This window comes from Saimiri boliviensis, chromosome 8, assembly GCF_048565385.1.
Source record: "Saimiri boliviensis isolate mSaiBol1 chromosome 8, mSaiBol1.pri, whole genome shotgun sequence".
In the NCBI taxonomy this organism is placed as follows: domain Eukaryota; kingdom Metazoa; phylum Chordata; class Mammalia; order Primates; family Cebidae; genus Saimiri; species Saimiri boliviensis.
This window is the reverse complement of record NC_133456.1, coordinates 11,362,222-11,378,780: the sequence shown is the minus strand read 5'-3', so window position 1 is coordinate 11,378,780 and position 16,559 is coordinate 11,362,222. Positions and strand designations below refer to the sequence as shown.

Here is a 16,559-nt window from a genome sequence, read left to right as displayed (position 1 = left end):
AAAAGAAAAATACTCAGGGGTTAAGACCACAGAAGGCTGAGCATTCTGTTTAATATCTCTAATAATCCTTAAAAATCAGCACACAAATCCATTCCAGGTAGCTTTGTCTCCCCACCTGCTGTGGTGGCATTTGTCCAGATGCCACCACCCACCTAAGAGTGGGTCATCCTAGGGGAGCAAGGCCTGAGAAAGAAAAGGAAGGGAAAGACCCCCTAGGGCCTCCCCCACAGCCCTGGGATAGGCACATATTTAGCCTGGCCTGAGACAAGGCAGGAAGAGGCCACAGGGCTGAGTGCAGGGACAAAGGAGCCAGGGTCCCAAGTGTCCGGGCCCCCAGCTGCCCACCCCATGTCTGTTTTTGATTTTCTCATTAAAAAAATAAAGTGACAAATACTGGTGGAGTCCAGTTGTCGCATTGTCTTCTGTTAAAAATACGGACCAAAGGTATGGAGAGTCTTTTTTTCAGCTGGTCCTGCTTCACAGGATGTCTGCCCGCTTGTCCCGCACACGGCTTCGAGCTTTGGTCCGGGCTTTGAAGGCGGCAGCATTATACAGGTGCTGGAGTGGGGACAGAGAGTGATACCCTGGGGAGCAGGGAAGGGAAAGGCCTGGGGCTCCTCTTCCAGCCACTGCAGAATTCCAGGCCTCCAGGAAACGGGGGAATAGGGGGAAGAGGAAGGTACCCAAGGGTACAAACCTTCTCGAAGCGTGGAACCTTGCAAGCCTTCAGGGCAGCAGCATCCAGCACCAGCACAGGGCCCAGCCCAAAGATGTCACGGAGCAGCTCATTGTTCTGGGGGGCAGAGGGCAGTGAGCCCAGGCCAGCCTCAAGCAGCCAAGCCAGGTGCTCCCTCCCTGTCCGTCCCCGCACCTGGAGGTGGTGGTGCATGCCCGAACCCAGCACTTCCTTGAAAGCAGCGTAGATCCTGTGCTGGGCCCAGCTGTCCATGTAGAGCACCTCAAAGCCGAAGCGCACTGTCTCTTCTTCTCGTTCACCGCCCTGCAGGGTAGAGGGGCCCACACAACTGGGCTTGGCTGCTATGCCTGGGGGTGCACCCTTGCTAGGACACATGTTCTTACACACACCTCCACAGAGTGCAGCACGGCACGGAAAGTAGAGCGCTGGCGCCGGCGATCGGCCTTGGCACGGTACTTGTTGCTGTCAGTGGCCAGAGTGCGCAGGACACTGCAGAGGGCCTCCATGTCCTTGTAAACAAACTCCTCCTGCAATGTGAGTGTTGGAGGGTGTGTAGCAGATGCTTGACCTCTACTGGCTCTGAACACAGCATTGCCTAAACCCCTCCTTTCACTGAGAGACCCTCTCTTCTCTGCCTGGCCCCTTGGACCCCTCCTTGGCCTCTGCCTAGCCAGGACACCCCGGCTCAGGGCACCCATCATGACATCTGGCAGATTAATCTGTGTTGGGGCCACCTCCTCTACATAATGACCTAAAGCTATTCTGTTTTCTGTTGCACCCCTGCATCCAGCCTTCGATGGGCAGGTGGTGTCACCAAGCACCCCCATCCCTGTCCCTCGCACCTCAAGGTCCCGGGCAAGCTCAAAGAGCAGGGCAATGGTTTCACCAGCAGCGATCCGCAGGTTCACACTTTCACTGGACAAGAGCTGGGGCAGCCGGGGCAGCTGCCTAGGGAAGGGGCAGGCTGAGCTACATGTGTGGGTTGGGGGCCTCTTTGAGATCCCCTCCCCATCCCAGTGGACAGCCACACCTACCTGTCAAGGATGTGGCTGAAGTGGGTGCTGGGGCAGATGGTGAGCAGTAATGCCCAGGCCTGCAGGGCAGCACAGAGTAGGCCGTGCAGGCTGGCAGGGACCACAGGAGTTACAGAGCTGCCCAAGCCATAGAACCGGCTGAAAACACTTTCTAAGCAGGCAAGGCAAGAGACCACGTCCTAGGAGCACAGGAAGGCAGGGGAGCTCAGAGGCAGAGTTACAGGCCTAGGTGTTCTACCACCTGTGCCCAAAGACCACTCACCTGGATGTCGGCGGCAGCCACGTAGCAGCCCAGGCCAAGAGCAGAAGCGCACTGTTGGGAGGAAGGCAATGCCATGCCACGGTCAGCAGGTGAACCTGCGTTCCCAGCCCTGGAGCTCACCCCCCTCAGAGTAGGGGAGGCTGAAGACAGGAGGAACCCACCATTCTGCTGAGGGATAAAGTGGAGGAAGGGTTTCACGGGGCATGGGCACACTCACGTGGAGCTGGGCAGCAGGGCTAGCTGTGCTGTCACTGAGCACAGAGACCAGCAGGGGCTGCAGGCTGTGGAACAGCTCCTCACCCTTGGGTCCAGGGCCCAGCTGCACACAGAGCAGGCCTAGCAAAGCAGCAGCCAGGGCCTGTTCCTCGCCCTTCCCTGTGGGATGCTTTCCAGTCAGCCCATGCAGCAAGGGCCAGTGTCTGCGAAGTTTAAGTCTCCCATGCACCCCCAGGTCCAACCTTTCTTGAGGCACTTTTCCAGGGCATCAGCTAGCGTGAGGCGGCGCTCCAGCAAGAAGTCAGGGAGTAGGCGGGATGCCAGGGCCAGGCGCAGGCTCTCAAGAGCACCCTGCCGGGTCTTGGCACTGGGGGAGGTCAAGAAGAGGGGTCATATGGGCCAGCCCTCCCTTGGTCACACTTGGAGCTGGGTGTAAGAGTTGGCTGGCAGCCAGGGGTACCTCTTGTCTGTGAGGCAGTCCACATACTCCTTCAGCTTTTCCTCAAGATCTTCTTGCTGGCCCTGCTCATCCACGACATCCCCCCCTGCAAGGCCACCTGGTCAGCACTTCTTCTTGTCCCATGAAGCCCCCTCACCAAGCCCCTGTCAAATTTCCACTTGCTCTCACCAAGGCTGTCCTCTGCAGTGGTGCTGAGAAGGCTGGGGCATTCACTGGCGGTGCTGCGGGCCTCACTGGCTGCCTCATCCTCACTGGAACCTGAGTCAGCTTGGGCACTGCTCTGGGCACCTGGGGAAGGTGGAATAGGACACTCAAATTGCCTTCACTGATGAGGGATGGCTGGGGTACCTCACCTGACTTCATAATCCCAAAAGATGGAATGGTGCACCCTCTTGGAGAGGAAAAATCAAAGCCAAGGGTCAGGTCAGTAGGGCTGGTGCACTCCTGTACGTGGGGTCTGTCCAGGGCCAAGGGCTGACATTGGCAAGGGTGGCTGCTGTGGCAGAGTTTTGGACAGGGTCTGATCATCAGGCTGGACCTACTTCTCAGAACTACTCACAACCCTCACCTGAAGGACAAAGTCCAGATGGCACACTGGCCTCTGCTCCCCTTTTATCTTACTATCCTACCTGACAGAGCAGCCAAGCCTTCCCTCATTCACTCCACTGTGCTGGGGTCCCTCCAGCTGCCAGGCCTCTGCACAACTTGGTCTATTCTCCATCTTCTTGGGACTTACCCAGAAGTACCTCCCCGCAGGCCTACCTGAGTCCTAAGTCTGGAGCTGACACCACTCATTGAACATGTTCTATATCCTATTAGATGTCCCCCACCCAAATCCCACCAGGGTGGTGGCCAGTTTAAAGTTGTGCCTAGGTCTTTTCCTCCTTCCTGTGCCAGGCTTTCCTCCTCTCCCCGTCAAAACTAAAAATAAATAAAATTGTGCATAGTAGGCACCCCATCCCAGCAAAGTAAACATATGTGTTTACTGCATTAAGACAGGCTCCTGGTCTAAGCTGATAAGCGAGTCCCAAGGCCGCCTCAGGCTCCAGGATACTCAGCCACCTTGCGGGGTCAGGCCTGCCAAGCTGCCAAGGCCCTAATTCTGTAATTTCCCAACAGAGCCCCCTCCTTCTGTTCACCGGAGCAATTCAGGACTCCCGCCAACTTCCTTGACCAGTCCAGGAAAGGATCAGGGTTTGGCAAGGGGACTGGCTTTCTGCTCTGTCCGGTGAGTTTGTCCACCCCAGCAGGCAACTGAGGCAGAGAGGCAATGGAGAAACTGAGGCCCGGAAGGGCTGGCCGGGCCACCGCTGGGAGCGCGGGCTCCCAACAGGCAGTGGGCAGCGAGATCAGGTTGGGCAAGCACGTGGCCAATGACTGCTGCGGCACGTGCCAGCCTCCGTAGAGTTCCGGGAAGCTGCCCGGGGCTGGCCGAAAGGGTTCCCCACCCAGGGCGCTCGGGAACAACTACAGGGATCCAGCAGGACCCCCGCCTGCTGCTCGTAAGCTCGGCGCCCCCCACCCCACTCACCTCCTCCACGGCGCTGACCACCCTTTCGGAGCGTGTTGCCCTTACGGGCGCGAGGCATGCTGGGAACCGGGCGCGGGGGGCGCGGGGGGCGCAGGGGGCGCGGGGTCAGGGACCCGGTGGGTGTGGGCTCCAGGCCAGCGAGACGCCGGCCGGTGCGCTGCGCATAGACTTGGCCAGGCGGGAGCCACACGCCGCGCGCGCCACCATCTTCCCGAGGCGGCCCGCCCTGCCAAACAGGTCGCCGGGAAGGCGAGTTCCCGGCCATCCGGTTCAGACCCACATCGACGCGGCCAAAACTACTAATCCCAGGGGCCTAAGCTGCGCGCAGAGCCCCACGGGAATGGTAGTCCACGCCTGGAGCCCACTAGCTGACGACGCGCTAGCTTAACTATGTTCCCACAATGCCCTGCGCGTGCCTCAGTTCCTTGGTGGCCACTAGTGCACGGTCGTTAACTCCGAAGGGTCCCTCAGTGGAGCGCCACGGCAGGACTGGCTTCTAAGGGCACTTGGCAGGACACTCCCGATGAGGCCGACCTCTGCCTAGGTCTGGGGACCCCGGAAAGGGCTTAGAGTTTGGAATAACAGGAGGAGCAGCCAAACCTCAGGCAGTGGAAGAAAAAGTGATTTTATGATGAAAGAGTACAGGCAACAGCTTAGCACTTTACAGACCCTAGCCAAGATTTTTTGGGGCCGATTTCCCCGCGCATGGCCCATCTCCTGTGACCTCTCCATGGGCCTAGTGAGGTGTAGGTACAAAGCCCTGGGCTGGCACCCCTAACTAGCTGGAACGTGACTCTCCCTGGAACTGCTTCCTTGCCATGGAGGAGTCACATGATCTCAGACGGCCTCTGGTTTTATAAGCCTTTTTTCTGGCCCCTTCCATGCCTCAGGGATTCCAAGGGAAGTGGGGTGTGTGCTTTTGGGAGGGTTGGTAAGCTGAATAGAGCAAGAGTGGGACAGAGTAGCTCCTGGACTGGAAAAGTGGCAGCAGGCAAAAGAAGAGGCAGTAGCAGGGGCCCGGGCTTTATACTGCTTCTTTAGGCCCAGGCCTGGGCTCCTGGCAGGTAGGGCCAGCCCAGCCCCAGTAACATTGGCAGCTGAAGGACTTCCAGCCTCCAAGGCTGCCGTCTGGCCACAGGTGTAGAAAGGCTTCCATCTGTCCTGGATCTCGCCAGGCACAGCGCCCATGGCCATGGCACTGCTGGTGACTGCAGGCCATTGCTGCCCTGGTCACATTGATCACATAGGGGCCCAAGGTGTCCACCAGGTAGTCATGGAGATGCCAGCACTCCTCCTAAGAAGGGAAGGGATGTGTCAATATGCCTGCTCCACAGTCTTGACATGGCCATCCCTCACCCTGGGACCCCAGCATGTGCTACATGACAGGCTCAAAGGGGCAATGATCACCTCAGAGCTGGAGAGGCTCAGGTCCCCCCAGAGCACCACGCCGGCTGCCCCTAGTGCTGCACTCACACCAATGGTCTGCACAAGGTCATCCTAGAGGCAGAGAGCTGCTAAGCCAGGGCTAGGCTGGCCAGATCCATGTGGGTCCATATCCACCTTCAAGAAACTCTTCTGGTTCACTGCCACAATCTGATTCTACCTCTGCAGTGGGGCCCTTCTAGTTTGGTTTGGTTTTAGAGGCAGGGTTTTGCTTTGTCATCCAGGCTGGAGTGCAGTGGCATAATCATAGCTCACTGCAGCCTTGAACTCCAGGGATCAAGTGATCCTCCCACCTCATCTCAGCCTCCCAAGTAGCTGGGACTACAGGCCCATGTCATAACACCTGGCTAATAACTTTTTAGGCTGGGTGCAGTGGCTCACACCTGTAATCCCAGCACTTTGGGAGGCCAAAGTGGGAGGACTGCTTGAGTCCAGAGCCAGCCTGGGCAACATGATGAAACCCCATCTCTACAAAAATATAAAAAATAAGCGGCTGGGCGTGATGGCTCACACCTGTAATACCAGCAATTTGGGAGGCTGAGGTGGGCAGATCACCTGAGGTCAGGAGTTCAAGACCAGCCTGGCCAACTTGGGGAAACCCTGTTCCTACTAAAAATCTAAAAATTAGCCAGGCATGGTGGCATGCGCCTGTAGTCCCAGCTACTTGGGAGGCTGAGGCAGGAGAATCGCTTGAACCTGGGAGGCGGAGGTTGCAGTGAACCAAGATTCGGCCACTGCACTCCAGCCTGGGCAACAGAGTGAGATTCCACCTCAAAAATAAAATAAAAATTAGCTGAGTGTGGTGGTATGCACCTGTAGTCCAGCTACTTGGAAGGAGGCTGAGATGGGAGGATCGCTTGAACCCAGGAAGTGGAGGTTGCAGTGAGCTGACATCATGTTACTGCACTCCAGCCTGGGTAAGAGAGTAAGACTCTGTTTCAAAAAAATTTTTTTGGTAGAGACTGGGTCTTACTATATTGCCCAGGCTGGTCTCAAACTCTTGACCTCAAGGAATCCTTCCATCTCAGGCTCCCAAAGTACTGGGATTATAGGTGTGAGCCACTCACCAGCCCAAGTAGGGCTCCTTTGTATCAAGTCTCTGAGTGGCTTCTCAGGCCTTCCACTCAGAATTTCTCCCCTCAAACCAGGGCTCCAAAGGCTGGGCCTCCCTACGCCTCAAGATCTTCCAGGGCAGAGCCATACCTCCCTCATCAGATGCTCCAGGACAGGGTCTTCTGCTCAAAACCCCTAGATTAGGACCTACCCCTAGGCAAGGTCTTCTGGGATTTTCCAAAAACAGGGCCATACCTCCTGACTCAGGCCCCTAGACCTCAGCTCCCACTTACCTGGGACAGGAACCTCCCAGATCTCCGGTGTGTAAGGCGGACATAGGCCAAGACAGGCAGGGGATGTTGGTGCCCAACAAGGGCCACACGGAAGGCCTCCTCCAGGCGATGTCGGACAAAGGCCTGGTGGTAGGCAGCTGGCAGCCTGGGTGGTAGGTAGATGCTGGGGAAGAGAGCACTGGAGGCGGCCCAGAGCCAATGCAGTTGTGTGTTTCGGGCAAGGGTGGCTGCACGGCAGCGGCCGGTATAGTTGGAAGCTGTACTATGCCAGCCATTGCCGCAGTTTGGGTAGCGATAGAAGCCCCAGAGTCCATGGGGCCGCAGTGCCTGGCCGAGCCGCAGCGTATCCTCCATCAGCGCACGGGCCGCCTGCTCAAAGCCAGTATAGGCCTTGTACAGCTGCTCCTGAGGGTCCAGGTCAGGGAATACCTGCTGTGCCCAAGCCCAAGAGGCTGCCTGATAGGCCCGGCGGCGGCCCCAGTTCCCAGCCCAGAGTGGACACCACTCCTCCCAATCCAGCACTGCTGGGCCAGCAAAGCTGGATCTCAGGCTGTGGTGGATCTGGTAGGCAGCCAGTGCCAGGTGACGGTCAAGGGGCAAAGCCTGGGGGATTCCCCCATTGTGAACTGTGCCCCTGGGCCCAAAGTAGGGATAGAGGCCCAGCTGGTTCTTGTAGAAAATGGTCATGTTCTGACCATGGAAATGCTGGCCATGGTTGGCTATGATGCCCAGGGTATTGAGTGGCAGGTGCACACCAAAGCGGGCCTTACAGTGTGCTGAGGGTACATTCCACAGCACAGAGAAGGGGTGTTCAGGGATGTGTGGCAGGGGCTGGCCACAACCCAGGCACAGGGCCACCCCCAGCACCAGGGCTGGGCCTAGTTGCGTGGTCATGCCCCAAGGATGGAAACCTGCAGGAGAGAGGGATGTGTGAGCTTAGAGTCCATGGCCGTGGCCACACCTTCCACATAGCAAGGAAAGCTAGGAAAGCTCCCCCAGCTCCTCATTATCCTATGGGAGGAGCCTAGAGAAAGCATGTTTCCCCAGGGGTCTCTTGGGCTTTTTATTTTTATTTATTTTTATTTTTTTTCTTGAGACAGAGTTTCGCTCTTGTAACCCAGGCTGGAGTGCAATGGCGCGATCACGGCTCACTGCAACCTCCGCCTCCTGGGTTCAGGCAATTCTCCTGCCTCAGCCTCCTGAGTAGCTGGGATTACAGGCACGCGCCACCATGCCCAGCTAATTTTTTGTATTTTTAGTAGAGACGGGGTTTCACCATGTTGACCAGGATGGTCTCGATCTCTTGACCTCATGATCTGCCCACCTCGGCCTCCCAAAGTGCTGGGATTACAGGTGTGAGCCACCGCGCCCGGCCCTCTTGAGCTTTTTAGAGCAGCCACACCATAAGCTGGCTATGATCTCTCAGGCATCGAGTGGCAGGTACACACCGAAGTGTGCTTTACAGTGAGCTGAGGGTACATTCCCTCCCATGTTTCCCATCTTTGTGAAGACACCAGTGTCCTCCTACAGCTGTTACAAGTCTCCTTCTTTCCTCTGCACACCTTGTTCCCTGTTCCAAGAACACTCCGCTTCTACCTCCTTACCTGCCTGGTTTAATTCCTACCTAGCACTTAGGTCTCTGCTGTGACATCACTGCCCTGTGAGGTCTCCTGGATCCCCAGGTGGAGTGAAGGCACTTGGGTTTCCAAAGCCTCTTTACCTCCCCTGTGCCACATGGATCCTGCCACTGTATGCCTGTTTGTCTCCCTATCCGTCACCCTGCCTGTCTAGTTCCCCATTGCCTATGTCCTGTTCTGGGCTTAGTGAATGGTAGTGAGTGAGTCAATGGGGAAGAGAACAGCCACCCTGTCTCCTGGGCCTGGTTGGGGCGGGAGGGTAAAGGACAGGCATCCTCCCATCAATGGCCTCAGGGCCAAGGCGAATCTGGGGGCTTCTGCAGGGATAGGGGACCTGCAGAAGAGGTGAGAGGTGAGGGTAGGGGGGTTCAACAAACAAACTGTCACAGCCACACCCAACAGAGCCTTTATTCAGCCACACTGGCGGCTCTGAGCCAGCCCCACCTCCTGGCCCCACTAGTACCCAGGAAACATGCCCAGGCTAAAGCTGACCCACAGGGGCTAGCGGCTGAGGTATGGCCGGTGGGATGAGGCTGGTAGACTGTCCGGGGCAGTCTATTGACCCCAAAAGACAACTCCTTGCCCTGGATGGCCTCAGATGTCTTTTTCCATCCAGAATATGGGGCACCCTCTCATGTTTTGGTATTGTGTCTCCAGCAGGCTTTTTGGAGGGGGCCCTGATGGAGCTGGGGGTGAGGTGGTCAGGCACTCAGGTAGGGGAGGGGGTGGTGGCAATGGAGGCCCTTTGGGACCCCTTGGGGCAGCTTGGACAGTTAGGTTTGGGGCCTTCCAGGGTAGCCGGGGAGAGAGGGCCATGGGGAAGAAATTAAGCAGGGTGGCAGGCAGTTGTCTGCTGGTGAAGACTAGGCCCTGCACAGGCTCACCCAGCTGGTAGCCCAGGTGGGTATAGAAGTGCAGCTGGTCATGGGTGGTGAGGTGCAGCTTGCGGAAGCCCCGGGCCCGAGCAAACACCTCCAGGCCCTCCATGAGGCGGCGGCCAAAGCCACGGCCTCTCAGGGCCCGGGCCACTACCACCGTCTCCACTAAGAGGCTCTGGGGCTGGTTCAGCACCCGTGACAGGCGGGCATGGCCCACCACAATGGGTGCTGCTTCAGGTGTGGGGTTGGGGCTCAGCAGCATCAGGCAGAGGGGGAAGGCATCTGAGGACTGGCCCAGGGAGTGCAGGCGGGAGGCACGGCTGCGGGGCCACTCATCATTGATGAGGTCAGCACAAGCATCCAGGAGCTCGGGTCGGCGGTGCACAGGCTCCAGGGTCAACTCAGCTAGGCTAGGAGCTAGGGTCTCCTCTGGCTGGTGTTCAGGATCCAGAGTAAGCTCAGCTGCACTAGGACTGAAGGTCATCTTTGGTTGGCATGTGGAATCCAGAGGCAGCTCTCACTGGCACGTAGGATCCAGGGTTAGCTTGGTCAGGCTGGATTTCAGGGTCAGCTCTGGCTGGCAGGTAGGATCCAGAGTCAGCTCAGCTGGGCTGGTACTCAGGATCAGCTCCATCTGGTGTGTTAGGGTCTAGTGTAGGGGTCAGCTTGGTTGGGCCAGGGCTCAGAGTCAGCTCTTGCCTACGCATAGGATTCGGGTTCAGCTGAGTCAGGCTGAGAGCCAAGGTAACCTGCTAGGTTGCAGGTGGCTCAGTGCCATGCTAGAGGTTAAGACTCCAGTCTCCAGGCAGTGGCATCTCTTCAGACCACAGGGGCTCTCCTCCTGTATATAACAGCCATGCTGGGCTGTGCCAGGAAGGAGGATGGCGTTGGGGCAGGGAAGGGCTGACAGAGTGCAAGGGGGACCATGCATACTGGAACTGGGGAGTGGTGAGCTACACTTTGTCCCACACTCACCTTATGGCACAGGTGACCCGAAAGAGACCCATTCCCTACTCCTGGTATAGGGGAGAGCAGGGAAGATAGATCCAGGTGTCCGTCCTACATTGGAGGGAGGCTGGGAGTGATGGATGAGCTGCTTAAGGCTGGCACAGAACCCAGGAGTCATGGCCCTAGCCTGCTCTGGCTACAAATTTGTCCTCAGGACCTCCCCTCACAGGGGGCCTTTGAACCACCAGGTCTATAAGACAGCTAACCCAATCTACTTGCTGGCCTCCTGTCTTCCAGTAGTCCTAGTCCACACTGCTAGGACACGGGACAGAAGGTGCAAAACAGACACCATACTCCCTGCCCAAACCTACCCCAGGTTCCCTCCAGAGGAAATACTGCCCCTAGAGGTCTTGCTGTCCTTTTCTTCTCCCTACGTTCAGAGTCTCCTCCAGCTCCCAGCCTTTTCAACTACCTGGGCAATGCCCACTGCCTTAGTGGATCCTGGGGCTCCATTCACCCACCCATGAGGCTCAGCTTTAGCCTGTCTTGGCTGCCTTCCCTGCCTGGAGCCCATGGTCCCCTTCCCAACTCTGCCATCTCAGGACACTTTGGATATAGACCCCACTGTCCCCTCAGATGGGGCCCCAGCAGCACCAGCACTGGGCCTGCCTGGCCCACAGTCACACAGCAGTATTACCTCTGCAGGCTTGGTTCCCCACCGGCCTGAGTTTCGCAGGCACCCTAGATAAAGACCACAGCTTCCTTCCTATATCCACAGGGTATCCAACGGTCACCAGGTTGGAGGGGCCAGGTTAGGGGCCCAGACCTGTGCCCAAACCCCACTGTTTGCCCATCTTAACCAAGGTCTTGCTGTCAGGCAGGTCTACACTGGGGGTTTTCTAGGGGTGGGCAGGCAGTTGGACCCATCCTTCTACTCACATGCTCCTGTGGGGGCCTCCTGGCTCCCCTTACCTCTCCTGAGCTTGAGGCCAATTCAACACTGGCCAGTAACAGGCAGCACCCACCCCTCACCTCCCACCCCATTCTCAGGGCTATAAGCCCCTCACCTGCATCAGCCACCTCTGCAGCAGCCGCACTCTTCGGTCTGGAGGGAGGAAGCCCCAGGATCCGCCCCTAGGCCTGAGCCAGGGACTACCCGGCGGCCTTAACCCCTTCAGTGCTGACCCCACCCACTGTGGGCGGGGCGGGGCTCCGGGGTCCCCAGAGAGTGGGTTCACCGCCTCTCCTGGGCCTCGGTTTCCTCCTCCCTCCTAGTGAGTCACAGGCTGTGGAGCTTTTGGGACTTCGAGAGCTGTGAGCAGGTGTGAGTCGGCCTGCTCTGGAAAGGAACGACCGACGCAGGGAGGGCGTGCGGGGTGACATGCCCACTTGGGGACCCCACGCGCGGGGTGGAGGTACAGGCAACAAATGGGGAGGGGGCGGTACTGACATGTTGATGCCGGCCTCCGGGATGTTCCGCGTCTTAACTCCGCACGGCTGGGTATCTCACTCAGTCGCCGGCTCGGACTCCTAAGTCCGAAAGCGCTGGCCCCCAGTGCTGCGGCGGCTGTACGGCAGCCGTCGCTATCCGCGGCGCGCCAATGCGCCCGCGCATACCCGCCTAGGCCCCTCCCCTCGCGTGCTTGTCACAAAACTCAGAGGGCGCAGACTCAGTCTCCGCTCTGGCTCCGCCCTTGCTGAGCCCCACCCCATTTCCAGTTTACTCCGCCTCCTCCCGGCCCGGCCCTATGCAGGCCCCGCCTCCTTCTCCTTGCGTCACAGGTTAGGTCCCTCCTCGGTTTGGCTTTATCAAGGCCCTGCGAGTCACCCCTTCAAGTAGGCGCAGGCCCCACCTCCAGCTGGCTTTGCCTCCGCCAGCCCTGCCTCAGTTCCCGCCGGCCTCCTGCTCCAGGACAGCTTGGAAACGGTTAGATCAGGTGGGGCTTCCTCCTGAAATTTGGGCCCTACCCTGGGAAGCAGCCGCCCTTTGACGTCAGATCTGGTGAGACTGACAAGCCTTTCCTGTGCCCTTTGGATACCGGGGCCTGGACATTTTAGGCGCTCAATAAACAGCTAAGTAAATCATGACTGCTTTATTTGCTGGGCTGCTGCCTCTCAGCAGATTCAGGGGTCGTGCAGGGCTGGTTACCATACACTCAGTAGGAGTACCAGGGCTGTACCCCTGGAGCCAGACAGCCTGGCTTTGAATCTCAATTTCTCTCTTTTCTTGCTGTGCAACCTTGGCAAAGTGCTTACCCTTACTGTGAGTGCCTCAGTTTCCTCATGGCCTCATTGTGAGGAAAGAATAAGTCAACATAAAATGCGTAGCACGGGGATTGGCAAAGAGTAGGTGCTTTGTGAGCCTTCGAGACTGCTGCAGCTCAAAGACTGGCTCAGTGTCTCTGGAGGAATTGTCTCTCATCCTACCAAGTAGATGCATATTGACATGGAATGGATGGTGTCTGCTGTGGTTCTAATTCCTTATGCCAGTCTGTTTAAGTACGCATATGTGTGGAAGGCATATGCTCATGACAGTGGCTGAGTGTACTCCTGTGACCATGACTTGCATGACTGTGCCTGTATTTGAGGAAGCCCTGGCCAGACCCAGAGTGCATTAGGTTCTCAATGTGTGTATCCCAATGTGTGGCCAATCACCACATGCTCTTCCGCCCACACCACGCTCCCTGCCAGCCAGGGTAGCATCGACATTTGAACTCCACAGCCATCTGTGCCTGATCTTCAAGTGAGAGGGCACCCTGCAGGCTCAGGGGCCCCCCACCAGGCATGAGCTGGATGGAGAAACTGGCAGGGTTAAGGATGAGGAGGGCTTTGGGGTGGCCGGGGCGGCGGACACAGCGGCCATGACCGGAGCACAGGGCGTGACTGCAGAGAAGGGCCCCATTGGTCACGTTCAGGATGAAGGGTCCCAGAGTAGTGTCCACATACTCCTTGATGGCCTGACATGATTCCTAGGTGGGAGGGGAGGAAAGTGTCAGGGACACCATGGCCATGCATGGACCTGTCTAGAGCACTGAGGCACTCACCTGCTGGTCAGCCAGGACTTTGAGGGTAGAAAAGGTAAGCCAGGGTCTCCCAAGTCAGCTTAATGTCCCCACCCCTCCTCCACCCCCACCCTAGCCCCACCCCCATGCCAGGCCTAACTCACCTTGGTTCTCGTATTTTCCCAGCTCACCCAGAGCACCACTCCGGCTGCCCCCTGGGCTGCACTCTCCCCCAGGCTGTGCTCCAGCTCATCCTGGGAAGGAGACAGCACAACTCTGTGGGTCCTCCTTCCCTCCCTGTGGCGGATTGCTGGAACACCATTGGATGGGACAAATCATAACCTTCAACTGGGGCTGCTCTGGCCATAGGGCCAGAGTCAAACTGCTTCCTCCCCTAGCCAATGAATTCCATGCAGACAGGGACTACATCGTTCCAATAAATGTTGAATTGCCTGTGGCTAGCACAGAACTTGGCACAAAGTACACACTCAATGGATATGCAAATGGGCCGGGATGGTGGCTCACACTTGTAATCCCAGCACTTTGGGAGGCTGAGGTGGGAGGATCACCTGAGGTCAGGAGTTTGAGATGAGCCTGGCCAACATGGTGAAACCCCATTTCTACTAAAAATACAAGAATTAGCCAGGCGTGCTGGTGCTGTAATCCCAGCTACTCAGGAGGCTGAGGCAGGAGAATCACTTGAACCCGGAAGGTGGAGGTTGCAGAAGCTGAGATCTTGCCACTGTATTCCAGCCTGAGTGACAAAACAAGACTCCATCTCAAAAAAAAAAAAAAAAAAAAAAGAATGAATGGATGAAAATGTCCCAAGGCTAAAGTGCCCCAAGGCTGGACCTAATATCTGACAAGGCAGGTTGACAAGGTGGGCGGGTTACAGAAGACAACTCACCAGGGGTAGAAAGTGGTTTGTCATGTCATAGAAGATCTGGACATAGGGCAGCACTGGCAGATTGGGGGCCCTAGCAGCCGCAGCCACACGGAATGCCTCACCCACACGGTGCCGCACATACATTTGTGACTTCCGTGTGCCCTCCAGCACTGCAGGCATGTAGATGCTGGGGTAGAGGGCACGGCTCTGGCCCCACAGCCACCCTAGCTGGTCATTTTGGGCACGGATGCCTGATGGGCACTCGCCTGTGTAGTTGGGGCTTAGAAAGTCATAGTTGTAGCATTCAGGGAAGCCATAGAAGCCCCAGAGGCCTCGAGGACGAAGTGCCCGCCCCAGCTGGAGGGTCCCTGCCATCCAAGCCCGTGCAGCTCCCTGGAACTGGTCCTGGGCTACTGCCTCCACTTGAGAAGCTGGCCATTCAGGATGCTGTGCCTGTACCAGTGCCCGTGAGCGCTGCCGGTAAATGTCCTTGGTGTCCCAGTTGAAGGCCCAGCGTGGGCGCCATGCCTCCCAGTCGATGACCGCCAGCCCTGAGAAGTCAGAAGTAGGCATGGCAGCCAAGATGTCCTGGAATGTGTGGGCCAGGTGGGCAATCAGGCTGGCATTCTGGGGCAGACCACCAAACACAGGCTCCCCGGTGGGTGTGTAGTAGGGGTAGGTACCCAGCTGGGAGCTGTAGAAAATTGTCATGTCAGGGCCTCGGAAGGTCTGCCCTGGGTTGGCTACCACATCGAAGACACTGACATCCACATCCACACCGTGTCTGTCCAGGCACCACTGGGTGTTTGCGTTCCAGACGGTGGTGAAGGGCCGGTTGGGTATCAAGGGGCCGCTGGAGCCTTGGGCCATATCAAATAAGGCCAGGAAGAGGGCGCAGATGGGAAGCAGGTGGGCTGCCATGGCATGGGATTGATCGAGGGCAACCTGGCCAGGGGAGGCAGAGCTGAGAACAGGCTGCAAACTTTCTGACCCCCTCTCCAGGGCTGGGGGGCTAAGCCCTTGTGCGTTAATCCACCCCTGCTCTGGTTTCCATTAAACATTGACCTACAGGGCTCCGGGAGGGCAGAGGACGGAGGGGAGCATGGCCGCTGGAGGACCCATCTGAGTTGCTTCTCGGACCAGGCCTCTGCCATCTCCCACAAGCCTCACTCTGGCCTAAGCTTGCCCACCCCCGCTTTCCCATGAGCCACTGAAGCCATGACATCTGTTCTAGCAAGACTGGCTGATAGCCATGCCCTCAGCCCCAAGGCAGACCCGACCCAGGGGAGGAGGCTTTCCTGTCTTTTCCACCAGAAATCCTGAGAGCCACTGGAGGAAGATCGAATGGCCTCAGTGACCAAGGAGAGGTTAACCCCACCCTCCTGTATACCCCCCAGTCTGCCCACTTGTCCCTGCTGACCTTAGGGCTGAAGGGCCTCATCCTCCATACTTCCTGATCCCAGGGTGGGGGTCTAAGCAGGGCCTGGCCAGATTCCGTGCCTCAACTCTCACCCCAGTTGCACCAGAGACTCCTGGAGGAAGAAGCTGCTGCTGGAAATTCTGAGCTTTTGTGTGGGTCACCCCACCCCAGCCAGGGGCGGGCCAAGGGGCGGGCCTTGGATTGGGAGGCCCAGCCAGGCCAGGCATCAGGGCTACCTCAGAATGCCTGGCAAAGGGCTCTTGGTTGGGGGTGAGGCTGGGCCAGCAGTGGCCCCTCCCACGCTGTCAGCACTAGGGCAGGGCTTGGTGGCGTTACCCGGGCTGGAGGGGGTGAGTGGGGGCAGACCTGGCTGGGCAGGCCTGTTTGTGACACTGGAGACTGGGTTCCTCAGTGTCTTGTGCTCAGGGAATGTTCTTTCCCCACGTGGCTGCATCTGACATTGATGGGCCCTAAGCACTTTACCTTTTTTTTTTTTTTTTTTTTTTTTTTTTTTTTTTTTTTTGAGACGGAGTTTCGCTCTTGTTGCCCAGGCTGGAGTGCAATGGCGCGATCTCGGCTCACCGCAACCTCCGCCTCCTGGGTTCAGGCAATTCTCCTGCCTCAGCCTCCTGAGTAGCTGAGATTACAGGCACACGCCACCATGCCCAGCTAATTTTTAGTATTTTTAGTAGAGACGGGGTTTCACCATGTTAACCAGGATGGTCTCGATCTGTTGACCTCGTGATCCACCCGCCTCGGCCTCCCAAAGTGCTGGGATTACAGGCTTGAGCCACCGCGC

General features: G+C 57.6%; 4 protein-coding genes across 12 annotated transcripts; all 4 read right to left on the bottom strand.

The window, feature by feature from the left end:
• Positions 1-31: 31 nt before the first annotated feature.
• On the bottom strand, positions 32-4,725 carry IFRD2 (interferon related developmental regulator 2). 3 transcript variants are annotated; one of them, XM_003936636.4, is made up of 12 exons: positions 4,201-4,725; positions 2,838-2,957; positions 2,670-2,754; positions 2,452-2,576; positions 2,211-2,368; positions 1,994-2,044; positions 1,732-1,910; positions 1,540-1,645; positions 1,087-1,224; positions 872-1,000; positions 698-793; positions 32-558 (listed from the first exon to the last, which is right to left on the bottom strand). In XM_003936636.4, exons 1-12 carry the CDS (start codon positions 4,463-4,465, stop codon positions 478-480), a joined length of 1,533 nt encoding a protein of 510 aa, XP_003936685.1. In that variant the 5' UTR covers positions 4,466-4,725; the 3' UTR covers positions 32-477. The 3 variants fall into 3 exon arrangements, with proteins under 3 accessions (XP_003936685.1, XP_010345424.1, XP_010345423.1); XM_010347122.3 differs by lacking the exon at positions 4,201-4,725 and adding an exon at positions 3,809-4,106; XM_010347121.3 differs by lacking the exon at positions 1,540-1,645 and having other exon boundaries at positions 469-558.
• A 79-nt stretch (positions 4,726-4,804) lies between these two features.
• HYAL3 (hyaluronidase 3) lies at positions 4,805-12,442 on the bottom strand. Of its 4 annotated transcripts, none has more exons than XM_003936632.3 (4): positions 11,520-12,442; positions 6,990-7,900; positions 5,608-5,697; positions 4,805-5,494 (listed from the first exon to the last, which is right to left on the bottom strand). In XM_003936632.3, exons 2-4 carry the CDS (start codon positions 7,881-7,883, stop codon positions 5,225-5,227), a joined length of 1,254 nt encoding a protein of 417 aa, XP_003936681.1. In that variant the 5' UTR covers positions 7,884-7,900; positions 11,520-12,442; the 3' UTR covers positions 4,805-5,224. The 4 variants fall into 4 exon arrangements, with proteins under 4 accessions (XP_003936681.1, XP_010345427.1, XP_010345430.1 ...); XM_010347125.3 differs by having other exon boundaries at positions 11,903-12,442; XM_010347128.2 differs by lacking the exon at positions 5,608-5,697.
• On the bottom strand, positions 9,017-11,509 carry NAA80 (N-alpha-acetyltransferase 80, NatH catalytic subunit). The gene is made up of 2 exons (XM_074403813.1): positions 10,480-11,509; positions 9,017-10,081 (listed from the first exon to the last, which is right to left on the bottom strand). Exon 2 carries the CDS (start codon positions 9,986-9,988, stop codon positions 9,221-9,223), a length of 768 nt encoding a protein of 255 aa, XP_074259914.1. The 5' UTR covers positions 9,989-10,081; positions 10,480-11,509; the 3' UTR covers positions 9,017-9,220.
• An 88-nt stretch (positions 12,443-12,530) lies between the features above and the next one.
• On the bottom strand, positions 12,531-16,357 carry HYAL1 (hyaluronidase 1). 4 transcript variants are annotated; one of them, XM_010347120.3, is made up of 4 exons: positions 15,853-16,204; positions 14,362-15,285; positions 13,619-13,708; positions 12,531-13,421 (listed from the first exon to the last, which is right to left on the bottom strand). In XM_010347120.3, the coding sequence occupies exons 1-4, from the start codon at positions 15,985-15,987 to the stop codon at positions 13,104-13,106; spliced, it is 1,467 nt and encodes a 488-aa protein (XP_010345422.1). In that variant the 5' UTR covers positions 15,988-16,204; the 3' UTR covers positions 12,531-13,103. The 4 variants fall into 4 exon arrangements, with proteins under 4 accessions (XP_010345422.1, XP_003936679.1, XP_074259907.1 ...); XM_003936630.4 differs by having other exon boundaries at positions 15,761-16,202; XM_074403806.1 differs by having other exon boundaries at positions 13,330-13,421; positions 13,619-13,764; positions 15,853-16,354.
• Between the last annotated feature and the right edge of the window lie 202 nt (positions 16,358-16,559).

Coding starts and splice junctions, on each gene's coding strand:
- IFRD2 (XM_003936636.4), bottom strand. CDS start 4,465: ATGGCCGGGAACTCGCCTTCCCGGCGACCTGTTTGGCAGGGCGGGCCG. Junction 2,577..2,669: donor GACTGCCTCACAGACAAGAG/GTACCCCTGGCT, acceptor GACCTCCCCCAG/TGCCAAGACCCGGCAGGGTG. Junction 2,369..2,451: donor GGAAAAGTGCCTCAAGAAAG/GTTGGACCTGGG, acceptor AGCATCCCACAG/GGAAGGGCGAGGAACAGGCC.
- HYAL3 (XM_003936632.3), bottom strand. CDS start 7,883: ATGACCACGCAACTAGGCCCAGCCCTGGTGCTGGGGGTGGCCCTGTGC. Junction 5,698..6,989: donor CTGGGAGGTTCCTGTCCCAG/GTAAGTGGGAGC, acceptor CTCTGCCTCTAG/GATGACCTTGTGCAGACCAT. Junction 5,495..5,607: donor TGAGCCTCTCCAGCTCTGAG/GTGATCATTGCC, acceptor TTCCCTTCTTAG/GAGGAGTGCTGGCATCTCCA.
- NAA80 (XM_074403813.1), bottom strand. CDS start 9,988: ATGACCTTCAGTCCTAGTGCAGCTGAGCTTACTCTGGATCCTGAACAC.
- HYAL1 (XM_010347120.3), bottom strand. CDS start 15,987: ATGCCTGGCCTGGCTGGGCCTCCCAATCCAAGGCCCGCCCCTTGGCCC. Junction 15,286..15,852: donor GAGTCTCTGGTGCAACTGGG/GTGAGAGTTGAG, acceptor TCCCCTGGCCAG/GTTGCCCTCGATCAATCCCA. Junction 13,422..13,618: donor GGGAAAATACGAGAACCAAG/GTGAGTTAGGCC, acceptor CCTCCCACCTAG/GAATCATGTCAGGCCATCAA.